Below are 22,253 nucleotides of genomic sequence, written 5' to 3' on the forward strand. Positions count from 1 at the left end.
CGAGAGAATTCACCAGTCATCCCCTGAAAGAGATCTCAAAAGAAAAACTTCCAGGAATATTAGAGGCAAATTCCCAAACTCCCAAATCAAAGAGAAAAATTCTAAAAGCTGCCAGAAACAAACAATTCAACTACCGAGGTTCCATAGTCAGGATTACACAGGATCTAGCAGCATCTACATTAAGGGCTTGTAGAGATTGGAATATGATATTCTGGAAGGCAAAAGATCTTGGTTTACAACCAAGAATCAACTACCCAGCAAAACTGAACATCCTCTTTCAGGGGAAAAGATAGACTTTTAATGAAATGGGAGACTTTCAAACTTTCCTATTGAGATGACCAGAGCTGAACAGAAAGTTTGATCTCCAAGTACAGGATGCTGGTGAACCATAGAGGGAGTGGAAGAGAAGGACTAACTATGAGGAACCTGATGATGTTGAACTGTTTGTATTCCTGTGGGAAGATGATTTTGATAACTCATATGAACTTTCTCATTTATAAGAGCTGTTATAAGGAGCATATATAGACAGGACATAGGAAGGAGCAGAATATGATGGTATGATGTGGTAAAGAGATGGAGTCAATGGGCGATAGGGGAAAGTACTGGGAGGAAGGAAAAAGAGATGAAGAAGCTGAGAGATTTCACATAAGAGTCAAGAAAAAGTTTTTTCAATGGAGTAGAGGGAGGGAAGGCAAGAGGGGATGAGTGAGCCTTCATTCTCTTCAGAAATGGCTCAGGGAGGAAATAACATACATACTTAATAGATTGAGGAAATCTATCTTGCCCTGGAGAAGGATGGGAGGAAAGGGATGGGATGAGGGGGAATGGGGGGAATAGGTGATAGAAGAGAAGGAAGATAGAGGGATAGGGTACTCAGATTCAACACACTTTAGGACAGGGCCAGGATGAAAGGAGAGAGAGGGAATAAAATAAATGAGAGTGGGGAGAAATAGAGTGGGGGTACAGTTAGTAATAGCAACTGAGGGAAAAATATTGAAGCAACTTCTCTGGAGGACTTATGATAAAGAAAGCAACTCACCTCAGAGACAGAGCCATTGAAATCTGAACACAGACTGAAGTATAATTGCTCTCTCTCTCTCTCTCTCTCTCTCTCTCTATTCTTGAGGTTTCTCATCTTCTTGGGGGGTTAAGTTTATTCTTATGTTTACTCTTATAATATTCAATTTACATCAATGTATGGCATGGAAACAATGTAGAGACTGTCAGATAGCCTTGGGGGGGGGGGAGGGAGAAGGGGGGAAAATTGTAGAATTCAGAGCCTTGTAAAAAAATGATGGTTAGGGCAGCTAGGTGGCGCAGTGGATAGAATACCTGCCTACCTGAGTTCAAATGTGACCTCAAAACTTATTAACTGCCTAGCTGTGACAGCTTGGGCAAGTGAAGCCATGAAAATATGCCTTTTTTTTTCCACCTTACTTATCACATCCCCCCAACTTTATTTCCTCTCCCTTCCCTAACCCAGGTTCAAGAAACTAAAAATCAGGTTACAAGCAGTTCTTAAACTTTTGACAATTGGGTAAAACCTCACAAAAATATTTTTAAATATTTGAAGGAAATGCTAAATTCACTTAGAGTTTAATGAAAATAAAAATAAATGTATATTATTTTGTTAAAATAATATTTTTAAATGTTGTAATTAAATGATTAAATAATAACCTGATAAATTTATTAAATTTATAATTTTATTTTATTAAACTTATTTCAATGTTAACACTTAACATTAACATTTATTAATAATAAAATATTTAGAAATATCTTTAACATAATATTCATTTAAATTTAAATATTTATAAACGTGCTTTTATGGAAAAAAAAGTGGGGTTTTTTTCCCTCTCCAAATTCATGTATTCTTTGAAATATCTTTACAAATCACTTGGGAAGGTCTCTGGCCCCCAGATTAACAATCTTCCAGTGCAGCAACTAGGGCAATTGATGCTACATAGTATTTGTGGATTATATGACTACTTCTTATTCCTGTCCCTAGGTTTCCAGTTTCATCTTTCACAATGTAATCAATTTAAGAGTTGGAAGAAGTCCAGGAGATGTAAGTAAGCACAAGGCATTATCTTCTATTTTGTTACTCTTTCAATCAGTCAATCAACTACTAAATATCTATTAGGTGTTTACTTACTATTAAACTCCAGATACTTGACTATTCTGATGAGGATAATAAAAAAAAAATCTCACAGGTATGATCTTGGAGAAGTCAACCTCTAGGCTTTGATGTCTTCATCTTAGAAAAGATGAAATAAGGTAGGTGTGGGCTTCAAGTAAAATATTGCTGGTGGAGCTGTGAACTCATCCAACCTTTCTGGAGAGCAATTTGGAACTTTGCCCAAAGGGCAACAAAAATGTGCATACCCTTTGATCCAACAATACCACTACTGGGTCTATAGCTGAATAGATAATGAAAAAGGGTAAAAACTTCACTTGTAAAATAATAGATGCAAAAATCCTTTAAAACCTAATCCACAGTGACAATTAGGGACAATCTGGGGCTCTCTGAAAAGGAGAATACCATCTATAACCAGAGAAAGAACTGTGGAGTTTGAACAAAGACCAAGGAGTATTACCTTAAATTTAGAAAAAAAAAAACCTGATATCTTGTCTGATCTTGCTGTCTCTTAAGTACTTTGTGTTTCTTCTTTAAAGATGATTTCCCTCTTATCACATTCAATTTGGATCAATGTATACCATGGAAACAATGTATAGACTGGCAAATTGCCTTCTGTGGGGGGGTAGGGGGAGGGAAGTAAGATTAGGGGAAAAATTGTAAAACTCAAAATAAATAAAATCTTTAATTAAAAAAACATAATCCAATAAAATAAAAAAATTAAAAACACCAGTTGGTGAGCAGTTAGATGAGACTAGAAAAGTCTTTCTTAAACCGTTGCTCTGTGCTGAGCACTGAGCCAAAGAAATGAATGGAAAGAGATTGTATTTCTCATGAGGGACCCAGAACTAAAGGGGAAATTTCGTAGATTTGGAGTCAATAAGCGTCTGTTTGGGGGTGACTGGTTCCGCCCTTTAACCTCTTGGCCTCAGTTTCCTCAACTGAAATGAAGAAACCGGGGGATTCTATGGGAATCTCGGCGGGGCCCGCACAACAGGAAAGGCCAAGCAACATTAGCACGGGTTTCTCATGACAGCTGGCATTCGTGGCCGAGGCTCGCGCAGCGCCACGCGGGCCTCACAGCAGCCTGGGCGCCCCAGCGGGCATCCGAACTGGGTCTTCCGGGAGACTCGGGCCCTGGAGCGGCCCACCTTGCGGCTTATTGGCGGAGTTACCGACTCCGCCCCCAAACTACAGAACGAGGCTCCTGGGAGGAGCCAGGCGTGGCGGAACCAATCAGAAGCCAGACGTAAATGCCGAGCCTATCACAGGCGAGCAGAGGCCGACTCGATCTCGTTCGTGCGTGCACCCCGACTCTGCGTGCGCTAGTCTGAGAGCGCGAGAATGGCTTGGCGCGTGCGCAGCGCCGTTTTCCGGCCCTCTCGCGGGGACTGCGGGTGAGGGAAGGAAGGACACGTCATCGCGCCGGGACGCGATTGGCCCGCCCGTGAGCGCTATGGCGTGCCGTTCCCCCGCTGCCTCGGCCCGGCCCGGCGCCGCGGCCCCAGGTCCGGGGCTCCCGCCGGCCGACCCGCTCCTGAAGCTGCTGCCGCCGGACCCCGGGGACCGCGGGACGCAGCGCTGCCGCCTGGGCCCTTCCGCGCTTCGCGCGCTGCGGGTCCGCCTGGGCGCCGCCCTCGAGGTCACGCTGCCGGGCGGCGGCTCCTGCCTCTGCACCGCCTGGCCGCGGCGCGACTTGGCCGACGGCTTCGTGCAGCTGGACGCCGCGTGCGCCAGCTCCGAGGCGGCGCCGGGCCCGGGCCCGGGCCGCGGCCTCCGCCTGAGCCGCGTGCGCGCCGTGGCCTGCCCGCCGCTGCGCAGCGTCACCGTGGGGCCCGTGCTGCGGGAGCCCCGCGCCGCCGAGGGGGCGCCCGGCCGGGCCTCGGTCCTGGAGGCGGCGCGGGAGCTGCTGCGCAACCGGCCGGTCGGGCTGCGCTCCGTGCTGACGGCCGCCCCGGGCGCGCCCGGCCCGGTGGCCGCGGTCCACGTGCTGGGGGGCGACCCCCGGCCGGAGCCCGCCGGGCTGGTGACGCCGCGCACCCTGGTGGCGTTGGCCGAGCCCCCCGCGCCGCCGGCGCCGCCCGCCGAGGAGGCCCTGGGCGGGCTGGGGGAGGCGGCGGCCGCGCTGCGGGAGCTCCTGCGCCCGGCCGGCCCGCTCCCCGGCCTGTCGGCCCCGCGCGGGCTCCTGCTGGCCGGGCCGCCCGGCGTGGGCAAGACGCAGCTGGTGCGCGCCGTGGCCCGGGAGGCGCGGGCCCGCCTGCTGGCGGCGAGCGGCCCCGAGCTGCAGGGCGCGCGGCCCGGCCAGACGGAGGAGGGCCTGCGCCGCCTGTTCGCGCGGGCGCGGGAGCTGGCGCGGAGGGGGCCCGCCCTCCTCTTCGTGGACGAGCTGGACGCGCTGTGCCCGCGGCGGGGCGGCGAGCGCGGGGCCCCCGAGAGCAGGGCCGTGGCCCAGGTGCTGGCGCTGCTGGACGGCGCGGGCGGCGAGCGGCGCGTGGCCCTGGTGGCCGCCACCAACCGGCCCGACGCCCTGGACCCGGCGCTGCGCAGGCCCGGCCGCCTGGACCGCGAGGTGAGCCGGCGGGGCGGCCGGGGCCCCCTCGGAGCCCTTGGACTCCTTTCCCGCTTGCAGCGGGACGCCCCTGCACAATTAACCCCTCAGGGGCGGCGAGGTGACGGTGCACCGGCCCTGAGTTCAAATGTGGCCCAGCTGTGAGGCCTTGGGCAAGACACTTAACCCCATTGCCTTGCAAAAACCTAAAAAAAAGAAAAAGAAAATTAAGCTACACAAATGAACCCCTCCAGGCGCTGGTTACTTCATCTGTAAAATGGGAATCCTGGTACCTCCTGACTGTCAGGATGAGGTGGGCTCCGGTGAGATTGTAAACTTCACTTAATTAGTATTAGCATAATATTGCAAATTGGGTTGTAGTTGACATTACCTTTTCTGCAGATGAAAAATTAGAAGCCAGGACATTTGCTGCAGAATCAAGTAGTGAGCGAGGGTCTGAGGCTGAATTGCAACCCTGGTCTTCCTGACAACAAAGCTGGCATTCTAACTATACAATTTTGAAACCTTCTGCAAAGAGTCCTTCCTAGCCCTTAAACCCATTTCAGTCCAGTTACAGAGGACTGCTACAAAAGAATTTTTACCCTTAGGGTTTTGATCTGAAATTCCTCTTTAATTTTTAGAGACCGGGTACCAAGATAATAAATGTAATCATTTACATTAAGCAAGGATTGCATGCCACTTATTTCTCAGGCACGCAATGCATTACTTACCCCATTTTTAAGATGAGGAAAATGAAGTCCATGTCACATGTAGTAAGTGGCAGAATCAGAATAAAACAAATTCTGACACCAGATCCTGTGTTTTTTGACTACTAGCAAATATTAAATGCTTATTTCCCTGTGGAACTTAAATGATCCTCTAAAGTTAAAATATACATTTCCCAGCACATGAAAAGAGTTCAAATGCTAGGTCAGACACTTAACCACCTGTATGATCCAGCACAGGCTTATTTTCAAGATAAAGCTGTTTTGTTCATTTTCCAGCTATTTGTTCCCCATCAATAAATAAAACTATTGAAAATTAAGTTGACGTACACAACACTGCTTTTTGAAATTGTCCTTTTCTATATTTTTCTCTGGATGTATGGAATATTATACTTTCCACAGTATCTAAAGATATGAACCAGTGATATTTTGATTTGTGTCTCATCACATGGAAAGAGGGAAGGGTTTCTAAAACTGGATTCCCTCAGTGCAGATTTGTTTTACTATCCATTGGGGAAATTTTTAAAACTATTGTTAGCAAATTCTTTGTTATAGCAGATAGCTCCCTGTCACAATTTCATTTGCAGAATTTTCAGCTAATGGTCTTTTTTTTTAAGATTTTTTTCAAGGCAATGGGGTTAAGTGGCTTGCCCAAGGCCACACAGCTAGGTAATTATTAAGTGTCTGAAACCAGATTTGAACCCAGGTACTCCTGACTCCAAGGCCAGTGCTCTATCTACTGCGCCACCTAGCCACCCAGCTAATGGTCTTCTTATAGAATTGGAATTTATAGTGGGTGCTAAAATGTCTTTTGATTGGAACTGTCCCCAAAAAAAGGAAAATTGAAAATCTATAACATTAAAAAACCTGTATAAAGAAACTTCAAGTTGTGGGGGTTTTCTTTTAGATCATCATTGGGACACCCACACTTAAGCAAAGGAAGGATATTCTGCAAGTAATAACTTCAAAGATGCCTGTCTCCAGTAATGTGGATCTACTTCACTTGGCAGAAATGACAACTGGCTATGTCGGAGCTGATCTTAGAGCACTCTGTCGAGAGGCTGCCATGCAAGCGATGCATCACACTGGTAAGGTATGGAGTTACTATTGAATGATGGAGTCTTTTGTACTGAAGACTTCAGTTATTCAACTAACACTTATTAAATACCTACTATGTTGTAGGCACTATATTGAGAACTCTTATGGAACTCACAGTCTGGAAGAGAAAACAAACACAGAAAAGCATACAAACTTATTTTCAGGATAAATTGGAGATAATCAGTGGAGGGAAGGTTGTATCATAAAGAGAAATCCATAAAGACTTTTGTAAAAAGTGGGCTCTTGGCTGGAATTTGAAAAAGTGAGAAGCTGAGAGAATTCCAGGCATTTGGAGGGAGTTGGCCATCAGGAAACAGGAGATAGTGTTTTGTGTATAGAACAGGGGGAAAAAAACCCAACAACAAACTAATGACACAAAATCACTGAGGGAGAGTAGAGGGTGGGGTATGTAAGAAAATTAGAAATATTAGGAGGGAGGTTGGCTGGTTAATGTATTTTAGATGCTTTTCTCATTAGGAAACATGGTCAGAACTACTGTACTTTTAAGAAGCTCAATTTTACAACTGAATGGGAGATGAATTGGAGGGGAGAGACTTGAAGTAGGGCGACTAGGCTATTGCATTAGCTCAGATATAAATAATGAGAGTCTGGACTAAGATGGTGACTATGTCAGAAGAGAGAAAGGGGGTATACATGAAATGTGAATGTAGAATCTCTAGGATTTGGCAACGGATTGAAAAACGGGAGTTTTAATTTAAATTTATTTTTATTAAAGATGTTATTTGAGTTTTACAATTTTCCCCCAATCTTGCTTCCCTCCCCCCCACAGAAAGCACTCTGTCAGTCTTTACTTTGTTTCCATGTTGTACATTGATCCATATTGGGTGTGATGAGAGAGAAATCATATCCTTAAAGAGAAGTCTTAAGAGGTAACAAGATCAGACAATAAGGTATCTGTTTCTTTTCTAAATTAAAGGGAATAGTCCTTGCACTTTGTTCAAACTCCACAGCTCCTTATCTGGATACAGATGGTACTCTCCTTTGCAGACAGCCCAAAATTGTTCTCCGTTGTTGCACTGATGGAATGAGCAAGTCCTTCAAGGTTGATCATCACTCCCATGTTGCTGTTAGGGTGTATAGTGTTTTTCTGGTTCTGCTCATCTCACTCAGCATCAGTTCAGGCAAATCCCTCCAGGTTTCCCTGAAATCCCGTCCCTCCTGGTTTCTAATAGAACAGTAGTGTTCCATGACATACATATACCACAGTTTGCTAAGCCATTCCCCAATTGAAGGAAATTTACTGGATTTCCAATTTTAGAGAGAATTATTTAAGGTAACTTTGAAGATCTTTATCTTAATACAAGTTAATCAATAGGCATTTAAAAAAACTAGATGTGAGACATTAACTCATACAAAGAAAGACAAAAACATGGTAGATCTCAAGGAGTTCATACTGAAGAGAGACAACATTCAAATAGCTATGAACATATAAGATTTTTGCAGAGTGAATGGGAGATAAACACTTTATTATTATTTATAACAGTTGGGTGAAAATAATGCCTTTTCAATAGAGCCACACATTTTTCAGTAAATAAATTGGATGAGGAGTAAACATCATTCAGTTCTGCTTGGGTGGGTTGAATGTGTCAAAATTAAAAAACTTTTGGGCAGCCATTCAAAAGTCTAAACACTAGGTAGGCAGGGCTTCACGTTTAATTTTTTTTTCTCCCTTTCTGTAAAATATTTTCTAGTTTTATTTGGGTTTTCTTCAGAGTTGAAATATAAAGTTTGACTTAGATTTCACACCTATATAACAAATGGTCATATCCCAGAATTCAACTAACCAAAAACTTGGTCCCCTTGGTTCTGAAAGGAATGGTTTGAGGGGAAAAGTACCAGAGATATTTAAAAACTAGGTCTGCACATGGAAACAATGTAAAGACTAACAGACTGCTTTCGGTGGGGGGTGGCTGCTTTCGGTGGGGGGTGGTGGGGAGGGGGAGGGAAGCGAGATTAGGTGGGAAATTGTAAAATTCAAAAGAAATAAATTAAAACACTAGGTCTGTACAAGGAGAATGGGAAATCAGCTTCATATCTGCTTTCTTCTCTTGGTGCTAAAAAGTCTCTCTAGCATACCTTCCTTTCTCAAACTTGTCCAACTGCCCTCTCTCAATCAGAATATAAGTTCCTTGAGAACAAGCACTGTTTAACTTTTTTATTTTAATTCCCAGTGAGCATAGTGCTTAACATTGTGCTCTAGTCTTTTCATTCATTTATTCGTGCTGAGTTTTGGCCTCTGTGTCACAACATATGGTGCATAAACGTGGCTTGTTCTCAGTCATTTTGCTAGTCCCTCATTTTACCATCTCCATTGGTGAAATAGTAGTGTTCATTTATGATTTAGCAATTTTTTTGAGAGCCTTCAAACCCATTTTCCTTATCTCTAGATTAGGAGGACAGCTAGTGTTTTTCTTGGATTCTGGAAGACCAAAGTTCGACTCTTTGCCCTTAGACATTTAAGTGATCTAGGGCAAATTACTAAAACTCACTTACCCAGCCCCACTTCTTTATCAATAAGATGTGGATAATAATAATAACACCTATTTCCCAGAGTTATTTTAAGTATCACATGAGCTATATCTGATTCTTTGAAAATAGCTATATACGTGCTAGCTATTATTAGAGGAATAACATAGAATGAAATATCAATGGAACAGAAAGAAGCATGTGGAACCTCTCTACTTCTCCCCAAGGAGACTTTCCCTTACTCCTTTTATGACCACTATTTACTGGCTGGTTCTTAGAGTAGCTGTTTATAAACATGGAAGATTTACTTCTTTCAGTCTATTTGAAACAAGTGGCTTATGAGAACCAGACCAAGTTCTCAGCAGTTTTTATCTAGATTGTGTTTTAAGGTCTAATCAAAGAAGATTTAGCTGATCCAATTATGGGGGGGGGTAATCAGGAAAAAGTGGTCTTATACCACTCATGCTAAAGAAAAGAACTAGCAGAGCCCCCTCTCTCCATCCTTCCCTCATTTCTCTATGCTTTACTTCTGTTTCATCTGGATGATAGAAGGAGGAGGTCATTTAAAGATGTAAAGACAAAGACTTGATACAGTGCCTAGTTTTTGGCCAGATACACCAAGAAAGTTGAAGTCTTTTCCTTCTCAAGTTGGTTATCTAGAAGACTTCAAATTATTTTCTTTTATTGTTTTTGAATTTTACAATTTTCCCCCCAATCTCACCTCACTCCCCCACCCTCCACAGAAGGCAGTCTTGTAGTCTTTACATTGTTTGCATGCTATATATTGATCAAAATTGAATGTGATGAGAGAAATCATATCCTTAAAGGAAAAAAATAAAATATAAGAGATAGCAAAATTACATAATAAGATAATTTTTTTTTAAATTAAAGGTAATAGACTTTGGTCTTTGTTTAAACTCCACAGTTCTTTCTCTGTATACAGATGGTATTCTCCATTGCAGATACCCTAAAATTGTCCCTGATTGTTACACTGATGGAATGAGCAAGTCCATTAAGATTGATCATCAACCCCCTGTTCTTGTTGTGGTGTACAATGTTCTAGTTCATCTCCAAGTTATTTTCTTACACTCTATCCATGCCTTATTGGTATATTTGTGAGTAGCAAGCTAAAGTGGATCAATAATTTTTACTTTCATTTGCTTAAGATTTACAAGTATTCTATCAACTGTCTTAGTTGGTGCCCCATTTGGACAAATACTTGAATTGTTCCAGGTCAGAGACCTTGCTAAATGGAATAAATAAAAAATCTTAGCTTGGCTAAGAGCTACCCATTTTTATTTTCCTCTTTAATATTCTTCTTCTAACTTTTTTTCCCCAAGTACTTGATTGTATTTGAGTTACACACTTGTTTTTACTGTAGGTAGTAATGAAAATCTGGTTTTCTCCAGATGACTTAGAAATTGAAACTGTGGAGGGAACTGCTCCTCCCACCCTAGTGCTAGTGACTGTCCAGCAGTTGATGGTAGAATCAATTATATGGGAGTTAAGACAGAATTGAATCTCATCATTGAAAAAAGTAATGTGGTTGTGGCTTATCAGACTGGGAATTTTGAGTCTATGAGTTTATTTCTCTGCATATCTTTTACTTGAGTACGGAATATAGTTAAAAGGATACTAGACCCACTGTCAGCTGACCTGGATGCTGACTCTGGCTCTGCCCCATCAAAACTTTGAGCTAGGAATTTCACCCCTCTGGACTTCAGCTTCCTAAAACAAAAGGATTGACTAGATCTTTCCTTTAACTCCCAAAGTAATTAATACTCTTTTATTTTGAGCTGTTTTCCACTAATGAATTGTTATAAAATGAAAATAATATCTCACCCTAAATTGTGAAGATGATTTCTATCTACTTGTATAAGGCACACATTTCCATGCTGTATTACTTTCACTCAAAAAGTGGAAGAGAAGGGATTGAATTGAGTCTCAGTTGAGTCTTGATCTGTTCCAAATAAAGAGGAAGGACAAAGCATTTGAAGAAATTTATATGGATATTTCATGTATGAAGATTTAGGAATTTATAAGGAGGAGAGAGAGAGAAAGTACAATCAATTGTCTTATGTTTCAGTAGAATTTCCTGTCCTTAAAGTTTCAGGTTGGGAACTTAAGCATCTTTTTGGTCCAGGGAAAGGAGGATTGAGCATCTATCCCAGTGTCACTTCATGAGGTTGGTAATGGATTGGGAACTTAAATAAATGCCTTATTAATGGCAATTACCACAGTTCATTGCTGATCAGACTCAGGAATATCCAGGGTGGAGGGAAAAGAGAGAAAGATGACATGGAAAAGAGGCAAGTTGGCAAATATCTAAAAATGTCTATGGCATTCCTATTTCCAATACAACTGGACGGTATTTGTTACCTTATTAATTTGCCCTTTGTTTTCAGGAGACATAAATAAAGCTTTATGTGAAGTGTCTTTTAATGGAAATCAAAAGTCACTGTAGAAATACAGTAGGAATTGCCAGATAATAAAAACTGACATTTTTTAAGATCTCAGGAAGTCTTTGCTGAAAGTCAGTTGTTGTTGGTTTTTTTTTAGTAGAAATAAGGGGGGAGTAGAAATTTATTGTGGGTGGCATACTTTTCTTGATTTTCTTAAAAATTGATTAGCAACAAGCTGTAAGAGAATAATACTTGAGTAATTATAGAAATCAAAAATCATAGTGACAAATATACAATAGTTTTCTGTTCAAAGAAGTTTCAGCAGGGACTTCCCAAAAGATTGTTTATTTTACTAGCTCTAATCTTGACTATAACATTGATGGTTGTGCCTTCTTCTCCCTACAGAATTCTGGAAATCCTGTGATTGATGCAGCAGATTTCTTTGAAGCCTTTAAAAAGATTCAACCTTCTTCCTTTCGAAGTTTCATTGGACTAACAGACATTAAACCTGTTAGCTGGGAACAGATTGGTGGCCTTGATGATGTAAAGTTAAAATTAAAACAGGTAAAACAGAATCATTTTAAGATAGGAAAAATCATTGGGCATTTTAGTTATAATGAATGAGTAGTAGAAACAAATTTAAATAGTCTTAAAAGGAGCTTGAGCTGAAAGAGATCTTAGGAACCATGAAGTTCAGCCTCCTTTTACAGATGAGGAAACTGAGGTCATAGGAGGTTTAAAGGTTATGTTCAAGGTAATTAATAATCATCAAAGGTGGAATTTGAACCCAGACCATGAGTGTCCTCCACTGCTCTCTTTTGGACTCTCTCCTCTTTTCCCTCTATCTCACTTGTAATATGAGCCTTCTCAGGGTACCAGCTGTCATCTCCATGCATATACTTCCCAGATCTCTATATCTAATCCATATTCTCTCCTGAGCTCCACTTCACATCATCAGCTTTTTAGAAAATATCTCAAATTGGATGTTCCATGGCCATCTCCACTTCAGTGTTTACAAAAACAGAACTTAGCTTCTTCTAAATCCCCCCCCTTTTTTTATATTGAGAGCACCATCATTCTTCCAGTCCCCCAAGCTCTTTGTGTTGGTGCCATCTTAAATTCTCAGTCACCTGGCAGATCCATTCTATTGTCAGATTTTGTGAAATCTATCTTCACAAACATCTCTGGTGTTTGTTCCCTTTTCTCTCTTCACTCAACATCACCCTTATACAAACCGTCATCACTAGGCCCTGAAATAATTACATTTGTCTACTTTCCTCAAATCTCTTCTCAGATTGATTCTTTTTCCACTCAGTTGCCAAAGTGATTTTCTTAAAGCACAAGTTTTTCTCTACTAAATACAATCCAGTAGTTCCCTTTTAGTACCTCAAGATCAAATATAAATTATTCACTCTGGTATTTAAAAGTCTTCACAACCTTTGCAGTCTTAAGGTTCACCACCACCCCCCCCCCCCATTTTTATTTTCAGCAGTCTTTTAAAGTTTTCTTACCTTTACATATTTGGTGATACAGTGCCATTGCTCATACATCATATGCCATTTCCTAGCTTTGCATTTTCAGGCTCTCCCTTGTGCCCTGTAAGACTCTTTCCTCACCTTGGAGCTCCCTGTCTTAAGCCTCAGCTTATATCTCATCTTGGTTTTTTTTTTTAAGGTTTTTTTTTGTAAGGCAAATGGGGTTAAGTGGCTTGCCCAAGGCCACACAGCTAGGTAATTATTGTCTGAGACCGGATTTGAACCCAGGTACTCCTGACTCCAGGGACAGTGCTCTGTCCACTTCGTCACATAGCCACCATATATCTCATCTAGTGCAGGAGGCCTTTCTTGCTTTCTTCTCCATTTCATCCTCCTTCTCCCCTGTCTTTCTCCTTTGAGATTTCCTTCCATTTGTATTTCATGTCAAGCATATATACCATTATTTGCTTGCTGTCTCATCTATTAGGTTGTGACATCCCTAAATTTTTCCCCTTTATATCCACAGCATTTAACACAGAAACTTGTGACTAAGATTCATTCCAGAACTAGTGTTCTTTCCACTATACCATGTTGTCTTCCTTCTTTTTAGATAAGGAACCTCAAATTTGATCTTATTGGTATTAATACCTTTAAATATTAATTTGAATTGTTTTAAAATATTATTATCTTATTGTTTTATGCTAATCTTCCCTTTTGTGGGATGTGTATTTTCAGTGTGTCGAATGGCCTTTGAAATTCCCTAGGGAATTTGCTAGGATGGGCCTGAATCCCCCTAGAGGTATTCTCCTTTATGGACCCCCAGGATGTGCTAAAACCACTCTAGTGAAGGCAGTGGCCACAAGCTGTCATTGCTCTTTTGCATCTGTAAGTGCAGCTGATCTCTTCTCACCTTTTGTTGGTGATTCAGAAAAAGTCTTGGCTCAGGTATGTTTGTTATCTGTGATTTTTTTTTTCACAACTTTACTTTTACTTCATTTTCCCTCTTTATTACAGTATTTATAAAATACATTTTAATAAACAATTGTTTTCTTAAAAGGTTTTCCAACAAGCAAGAGCTAATACTCCAGCAATTGTATTTTTGGATGAAATTGATTCAATCTTGGGATCCCGAGCCATCAACAAAACTGAAAATGGTATTCAGGAGAGAATCCTTTCTGTCCTCCTCAATGAATTGGATGGTGTTGGACTCAAGACAATAGAAAGAAGAGGAAATAAATGGAGGTTACAGGATAACTATGAAGAGCAGAGAGAAAATGAAGAAGAGGTAATCCTGTCTGTGTGTGTGTGGGTGTGTGTGGGTGTGTCTATGTCTATATACGTAAAAGCTATACCAAATATTTGAAATATAACAAAGCTTTTTCTCCTCTCATTCATCATATTAAAACTGAAGTAATTTTCTTCCAGTTTAGCCACATCAGCTTTTACATAAAATGTGTGAAATGGATTGTAATTCTTCTAAAATGGCAGGGGCAGATTTTATAACACATTTTATTGGTACCATCTAGTTGGGCCTTTGCTTTTTCTAAAGGTTTAAAAGCAGAAAGTGCTGTGTAAATATAAGCATCTTTTAGGAGAATCAGCACAGGGTAGAGGAGAGGAATATGAACTTGAGTCTGAAGACCCAGATTCAGTTTTTTAGGCAAATTACTTTCTCTTTAAACTTGTGTTTCTTCATCTGTAAAATGCAGACAATATTTGTGGTACTATTTCTCTGATTTGTTGGGAAGAAAGTGGGTTTTTAATTGTAGCCATAAAGCTCTATGCCAATGCAAAATGTTTTTATAATCTAGTTAGAAGCCATATTCCTGCTGTTTTTAGTTTCTGCTCTTTAGAAGGGAGACTTTGTTCCTAGTCTGATGGACTGTGGAGTTCTGGATTATGATTTATTTGAACAATTTGTTGGGGGGGGGTTTAAAGGAGTGTCCCACAGAGTTATAATAGTTAAGGAATCTTGTAATTTGAAGAAACTTTAGAATACTCATTTAATGTAATCTTTTTTTTCCTATGAAGTCCTTAAGGGATGATCACTAGTGTCTACTTAAAAGACCTCTCCAGGTTAACTGAGGATAACTCTGTAAAAGGAAAACTTTTCTAAAATCTGTCACCTTGGAACTTTCACCTATTAGGAGGTCTAGTTCTGCCATGTGAGATAATAGAGACAATTTCTTCTCTTTTCCATAAAGCAGCTCTGCAGTTATGTACTTTCCTTCTATTCATATCTAGTCTCTCTAGGATAAATCTTCAGCCTTGTGTTTCCTTTTGTTTTTTATTCTGATTCTTAGCACAGTACCTGCCTGGCACATAATAGGTACTTGCTAAATGTTTATTGAGTTGATCAATATTCTACTTATAATATTGTCAATAATATGTTTATTCTCTATAACCTCCTTTGATCATTGCAGTAATCTTGTAATGTAGAGCAGGCAATGTTATTACTATATAGGTAAGATAAGTGAAGTGTAGAAAAGTTACTTGAATTCCTACAATTAAAGTAAAGGAGCAGTTCTTTGGGTATCATGTTCAGTGCTTGCCTAACCATACTGCCTTTGTTCACAGAAGTAAGCGCTGATCTTATCAATCAAATGTATCTGGTCTAATCATATTGACATTTATTCTAGTGCTTTAGAGGACTTTTAAGAATCATTGAATGAAATCTTTTATGATGTTTACAAGTATATTTCTAGGGGCAGCTAGGTGGCGTAGTGGATAAAGCACCAGCCCTGGAGTCAGAAGTACCTGGGTTCAAATCTGGTCTCAGACACTTAATGATTACCTGTTTAGCCTTGGGGAAGCCACTTAACCCCATTAGCCTTGCAAAAAAAAAAAACATAAGTATAATGTTTCTTCCAGGATACTTCTTTCTACTAATTTAGTACATTTTGCATGTTTGGGTGTATGTGTATGTTTTAAAATTTGGTGACTTTTCATCTATCTATATGTGTTATCTTTCAGCTAGAGTTTCAAGAGATGTTTAATCAGAATGTCATGATAATTGCTGCGACAAATCGACCAGATATATTAGATGATGCCTTGTTGCGACCAGGAAGACTAGACAAACTTATTTATATTCCACCTCCGGATCAGAAGGTAGATTATGTCTGTGTGTACCGAACTAACTAAATTTCAGATGTTTTTGTTTCAGTGGTTGTGTCTGGGGTCTTACTCTACTGGTTTATATCCTTTCACCTAGCCTTTTCTCAGATTACATTTTGTTCTGCCTCTGTTGGTTTTTCTGTCATTATTTGTGTTAGAGAGAATCAAACACAGAAGTTGGGGGATTAACTCCTTCCAGTCCTGGAGCAGTATTTTACAACTAGAATGGAGAATTGTAGAATCAGGGAATGTTGGCACTAGAAAGTCCTTAGGGATAATATGGGCTCCATCACTTCATCATTTTATAAGTGAAATAGAGCCTAATAAGTTTCATTGATTTACTCCAGGTCATAAACTATTTAATCCCTTTGAGATAGAAATATTACCTGGTATTGGAGGTTTTATTCACTCTTGACAATAAATGCTAAAAATTCTTTTACCTAGAATAGGCCTTACTTGGTTAATAAAGGAGGGATTAAAAAGTAAATTAAAATCAATAAGCATTAAGTTCCCTCCTATGTGTCTGGCTCTGTGAGGTGCAAGGATACAGATACAATGAATGAAACTAAGATAAGTGCATTTAGAAGTATTTACTGAATAAATACAAAATAATTCACTAGAATTCATGTAAAAAACCCAGAGGTCTAGAATGTTAAGAGAAAGTGCAGGGAAAAATAGGATTGAGGGAGGCATTACCTTTTCAGGTTTCCAAACTAGTCAAGTACTGGTAAATAAGCATAAGAGCAGAGTAGATCAGTGAAACAGACTAGATCTCCAGTTGAATATTTCATCCATCAAATGAGCAAAAATGAAGACTGAAATGAAAGAGTTGGAGAGACAGTGAGAAGATAGGAGCTCTAATGTGAATTGATCTGGCCATTCTGAAAAGTCTTTTGAAATTATTTGAAAAGCCTTCAATCTGCTTGTACTCTGATCCATGCCTGAGCATATACCCCAAAGGGAGGTCAGTGAAAGGTGTCATGTCAAAATGTCCATAATAACAAAAATTAAAGATACAACAAAGGAAACTCAGTAGTGAATATTGGAATATTTCTGGAGAAATTACAATATATGGATATACTGGGATATAATGGAACACTTTTAAGAAAGAAATGATGTGAGGAATTCAGAAAAAAATAGCAGATTTGTAGTATTTTAAAGGTCTGTAAAAGTACTTTATTTAGATGGATCAAATAGATGAAACTTAGCTCTCTACAGAAGTGAGAGGGGAATCATTTATTCACAATGGTTGGTAAACAGAAATTTAGTTGCGGTGTCCCTTGCATTTGCTTAACTTTATTTTGTGTGTAACAAACAAGGGAGTGAAATGAGAGATGTATAATTTGGGGTGAGGGATAATGATAAAAAAAACAAGACACCTATTTTTTAACAGAATAAAAAATTGTATTTGTTTTTTCTTACATTGATTTCATAGCATTTGTCGACAGAATAATTTATCTTGAAGGGAATCCTTTCCTAAAAAGTAGAGTATTTTTAAAATTGACTTAAAAATGAGAGGGGATTTTTTGGTGGTTGTTTTTGTTTTTGTTTTTTGCAAGGCAGATGGGGTTAAGTGGCTTGCCTAAGGCCATACAACTAGGTAATTATTAAGCATCTGAGACCGGATTTGAACTCAGGTACTCCTGACTCCAGGGCTGGTGCTCTATCCACTGCGCCACCTAGCTGCCCCCAAAATGAGTTTTTTTAAAACAGTTATACAGTGCTGTTTGAGTTTTTTATTTTATTTTATTTTATTTATTTTATTTTTTTTTAGGTTTTTTGTCAAGGCAATGGGCTTAAGTGGCTTCCCCAAGGCCACACAGCTAGGTAATTATTATTAAGTGTCTGAGGCTGGATTTGAACTCAGGTACTCCTGACTCCAGGGCTGGTGCTCTATCCACTGCGCCACCTAGCTGCCCCCAAAATGAGTTTTTTTAAAACAGTTATACAGTGCTGTTTGAGTTTTTTATTTTATTTTATTTTATTTATTTTATTTTTTTTTAGGTTTTTTGTCAAGGCAATGGGCTTAAGTGGCTTCCCCAAGGCCACACAGCTAGGTAATTATTATTAAGTGTCTGAGGCTGGATTTGAACTCAGGTACTCCTGACTCCAGGGCTGGTGCTCTATACACTGTGCCACCTATCCACCCCTGCTGTTTGAGTTTTAAATACATTTTTCTTACAAATTAATCCAAGTAAAATGAAGCATTGACATTTTTTATATATGAATTCTCCATCTTTGGAGTGGGTAAATTGTTGAGCTCAAATCAGGAAAGACTTGGGTTTGAGGTCAACCTCCCTTTTAACCAGCCATGTAACCCTGACCATGATATTTAGCATCTCTCAGCTTCAGTTACTATAAAATGGAGATAATAATAGTGCCTATTTCACAAGGTTGTTGCAAGAATCAAATGAAATGCAAAAATGTCAATCCCTTTGAAAATATTAACATGCTACATAAATGTTACCTGTTACAGTGATTAACATAAATAATGATCTCATTTTTTTGTGCCTGTGGTAGAAAATGCAACTGTCAGTGGTAAATTACTATATGTTCTTTGAGAAAGTTAATATTTTTGTATTTTTTTAATCTCTGCCTTAGAACAGACTTTGTATTTTGAAAATTTGCACTAAAAATACACCTCTGGGTCCTGATGTGTCTTTAGAAGACTTAGCAGCAAGAACCTGTTTTTTCTCTGGAGCTGATCTTGGAAATCTCTGCAAGGAAGTAAGTTTAATTTGGTATTCAGATTGGTGTGTAATGATTTGTACAGATCATCAAGTATAGTTCAGAAACATTTTGACAAGTTGTGGAGTACATAATATAGTGATCTACCTGTCTCAAAAGGGCAAGGTTTGATAGTTTGTCCCATATCTCTTTGCTTGATACTTCCAGAAAAAGAACCACCATCTTTCAAGCTCACCTTATGTCCTCTTCTTGCTCAAGACAATTTCCTTTGGTCATAGAATAGGGTTAAATTAAGGTAAAATGTAGCCCCTCACAAACCGTAGTGATGGTACCCATCCTTAGAAGACAAACAGTTACAGCATAAGTTGTCTAAAGAAAAAACTCTGCTTACCCAAGCTTCATACCTATTGTTATTCTCTTTAGTTTTCATCTACTTGCTAAGTGTAATAATGAAAAAAAAAGGTAGTAACTTCATTTTAGTTTTCTTACATTATGATGTTAAAAAGAATTTCAAATTTAATTTTTTTAAAACAATTAGTGGTTATTTTAGGTCATTTTCCTGAATTACAATAGCTCTTCACAGCAAACCTAACTAGCACTTCTGTTGTGTTAAGGCCTTCTATCTGTTCCCACTTTAGTGTTGTTTAACCAATTTATTGACATACTTCCCTGTATGACTGCAGTGGAATAGCAGACTTCCAATTCTCTCATTCAGCTCCTTTTACATAGGTAAGATCACTTCTCCTAAGAGGCACACACATACACAGACACATATATTTTCTTCTGTCACCATTTATTAATTATTTCTTCCCATCTTGCTCCTCCTCTCCAAAAGTGAACCCATAATAGAGCGGCATCACACAAACATAGGGAATGCAGCATACATAAGTGTTTATATACAATTAAATTTTAAGTGTTTATGGCAGAAAATGTTCTGAATACTTTCCTTATATAATATGAATAATTTTTTTGTTTTTAAAGGCTGCTTTGATGACTCTAGGAGAAAATGGACTAGAAGCAACCACAGTGAGTCAGGAGCACTTTCTGAAATCACTGAAGACTATAAAACCATCCTTATGCCATCAAGATTTGACTCTCTATGAAGGATTTCAAAAGCAAGAATTCTCCAGTTTAGAGAATCATTAGATTACTTTTAGTCTTTCTTCAGGAATGAATTAAAATATGTGGGGTTTTTTTCCCCTTACATTTTAGATGGCTTTGTTATGTTTGTGTGTTTGGAGAGGATGGGGATTTGGGTGTAAGATCACCAATTGTTTCTTGAGAGGGCTCTAAGCATAAGGTAATCTTGCTCCAGTGGTTATTTATCTTCACCCACTGTTGAATTAGGTCATGGTGTGGGGAAAAGACAGTAAATGGAACCTAAGTTTAAATAACAACAGTCTGTGCCAGTGGATGTGGGCAAGACTCTAGACCTAGTGGGTCCCATTTCCTTCATCTACAAAATTGAGGGAATTGGACTGGATGACCAGCACTCCCTTCCAGTCCTTTCAGACCTACACTGTGTGCCTATATGTCAGCCACTTTCCCCCAACAACTAACTACTAACCCAGTGTGTGTAATCCTATTTGGAGGCAGTGGCAACTTCTAGAAGGAGCAAAGCCCATCTATTCAGGTTAAGAGAAAAGGGATGGCAACCGGAAGTGAGCTGGTCAATACCCAACCTCCTGTGGTTTCTCTGAGAAGACTGAACCTTTTTGGAAGATACAAATCAGAAGCATAGATGTCCTTAGAAGGCTGTACCTTCAGTGGTCTACCCTTTCCCCTTAGGAAGAAGTAGTGACTTGGTGCTGGCACATGCTTTGTCTAGGAATCTAGCTGAGTAGCCAGAAGTCCAAATAGTTCAAAACAAGTTATCTTGACTACTTCAGAGCACTAAAATCATGCATTTTAAGTGTGCAAAAAAAAAAGTAAGATATATCTCAAGACCTATTCCAGAGAACTTAGCCTAAGCAATTCCTAGTCCCTTCCCCAACTCCCAATCTTTTTGACTTCCTCAAGTGTAAGTTATAGTCTAAGTCTTCTTTCCAGAGCTTTGTGGAACAAAGAAATACTGGGGAAAAGGGTACTTTGCCTTGTCTTCCCTGTAGCCTATCAACTCTTGTGGCTTCCAGAAGCTTAATCCAGGCTGTTAACTCCTGAAACCTCTGCATTACATGTGAAACATGCTGGCTATCCATACTTAACCATAATCTAAGGATGACAACTTGCTTTTTGAGGTCTGGACCTTAACTCATGCTAATTCTGCCACATCCAAATCTTGAGCCATAGTTTCAAGTGTCCATGACCTAAAAAAAATTTAAGTGCCTATTGTGTACAAGTACTGTTAAACTCTTGGAATAATAAGAGAAAGAATATCTTCTAATGAAAGGGAAGGGCATATAAATAACCAGGTACATATAAAATATATACAGAGTAGTAGGGTGGAAGACATTAGTATTGGAAGGGATTGGAAAAATATTCCAACATCTCAGCCAATACATAATTATTTAAACAATTTTACTAAAATAATTGTAAAAGTAAACATAATCCCCCCTGCCCCCCACAAAGACTAAGAAACCTCAAACAATAAAGTGAGAAAAAAAATACTTCCATCTGTTCAGATAACATAACCTCTATCTCTGGGATAGGTCTCATTCTTTTTCAGTAGTGGGTAAGAAAAGTGTCAATATTTTTTCCCCACAGTTACTGTTGCTAATTGTATTTACCTCCATCAGTTCCTTCCCATTCCCATTTATTCTATTCTCTCTCCTTTGACTTTTTTTTACTTTTATTTACTTTTTTTAATCTTTTTGTACAAATGTTTTTTTACATTAATAAAATATTCTTAAGAGTAAATAAAATACCCCTCCCCTCCATAAATACAGACTTGCTTGAGCGATAAAGAGGAGAGAAAAAAATTAAAATTACAAAAAATAATAATAATAATTGTAGGTATGGCCAAGTGGACGGAGCACCAGCCCTGGAGCCACAAGCACCCAAGCGCACATCCGGCCCCGTAGGCCCAACAATCACCCAGCCGTGTGACATGCAAGCCATTTGAACCCCACTGCCCTGCAAAAACCAAAAAAAAAGAAAGACCCCAAATGAAATAAAATAGTAATAGTAATACAGACAGAGCATTGGCCCTTGAGTCAGGAGCATTCAGGTCCAAAACCGGCCTCAGACAACCAACAATCACCCTGCTATGCTGCCCCAGGCAGGCCACCCAGCCCCATTTGCCCTGCACCCCTCCCCCCAAATAATAAAAAATGTGCTTCAGTCTTTGTTCCAACACCAACAACTGTTGCGGGTGGATCACATTATTTATGGTAAGTCCATCATAAAAGTTAATTCCCTATTTTTCCAACGTTGCCATTGCTGATCGCAACTCCTTTCTTATTTCTCCACTACCATGTACTATATTTTCTCCCTCCTTTCACTCTGACTCTGCTGTAGGGTCACTGAGTAGTGCAGCAGACAGATCCCTGGTCCTGGGGCCAAGAAGCCCTGAGCCCCCATACCACCCTTTAGGCCCAGCATCCACCTGGCCCTGTGGTCCTGGACCACATCCAATCCCAGCCC

At 40.0% G+C, this 22,253-nt stretch overlaps 1 protein-coding gene across 4 annotated transcripts; it reads left to right on the top strand.

The window, feature by feature from the left end:
* The first annotated feature begins 3,574 nt into the window (after positions 1–3,574).
* AFG2B (AFG2 AAA ATPase homolog B) lies at positions 3,575–19,882 on the top strand. 4 transcript variants are annotated; one of them, XM_074235329.1, is made up of 8 exons: positions 3,575–4,703; positions 6,315–6,500; positions 11,800–11,958; positions 13,605–13,814; positions 13,927–14,154; positions 15,843–15,977; positions 18,585–18,710; positions 19,653–19,882. In XM_074235329.1, exons 1-8 carry the CDS (start codon positions 3,591–3,593, stop codon positions 19,815–19,817), a joined length of 2,322 nt encoding a protein of 773 aa, XP_074091430.1. In that variant the 5' UTR covers positions 3,575–3,590; the 3' UTR covers positions 19,818–19,882. The 4 variants fall into 4 exon arrangements, with proteins under 4 accessions (XP_074091430.1, XP_074091431.1, XP_074091432.1 ...); XM_074235330.1 differs by having other exon boundaries at positions 15,849–15,977; XM_074235331.1 differs by lacking the exon at positions 19,653–19,882 and having other exon boundaries at positions 18,590–18,704.
* Positions 19,883–22,253: the final 2,371 nt, after the last annotated feature.

Source organism: Macrotis lagotis, chromosome 4 (assembly GCF_037893015.1).
Source record: "Macrotis lagotis isolate mMagLag1 chromosome 4, bilby.v1.9.chrom.fasta, whole genome shotgun sequence".
In the NCBI taxonomy this organism is placed as follows: domain Eukaryota; kingdom Metazoa; phylum Chordata; class Mammalia; order Peramelemorphia; family Peramelidae; genus Macrotis; species Macrotis lagotis.

Coding starts and splice junctions, on each gene's coding strand:
- AFG2B (XM_074235329.1), top strand. CDS start 3,591: ATGGCGTGCCGTTCCCCCGCTGCCTCGGCCCGGCCCGGCGCCGCGGCC. Junction 14,155..15,842: donor AGAGAGAAAATGAAGAAGAG/GTAATCCTGTCT, acceptor GTTATCTTTCAG/CTAGAGTTTCAAGAGATGTT. Junction 15,978..18,584: donor TTCCACCTCCGGATCAGAAG/GTAGATTATGTC, acceptor TCTCTGCCTTAG/AACAGACTTTGTATTTTGAA.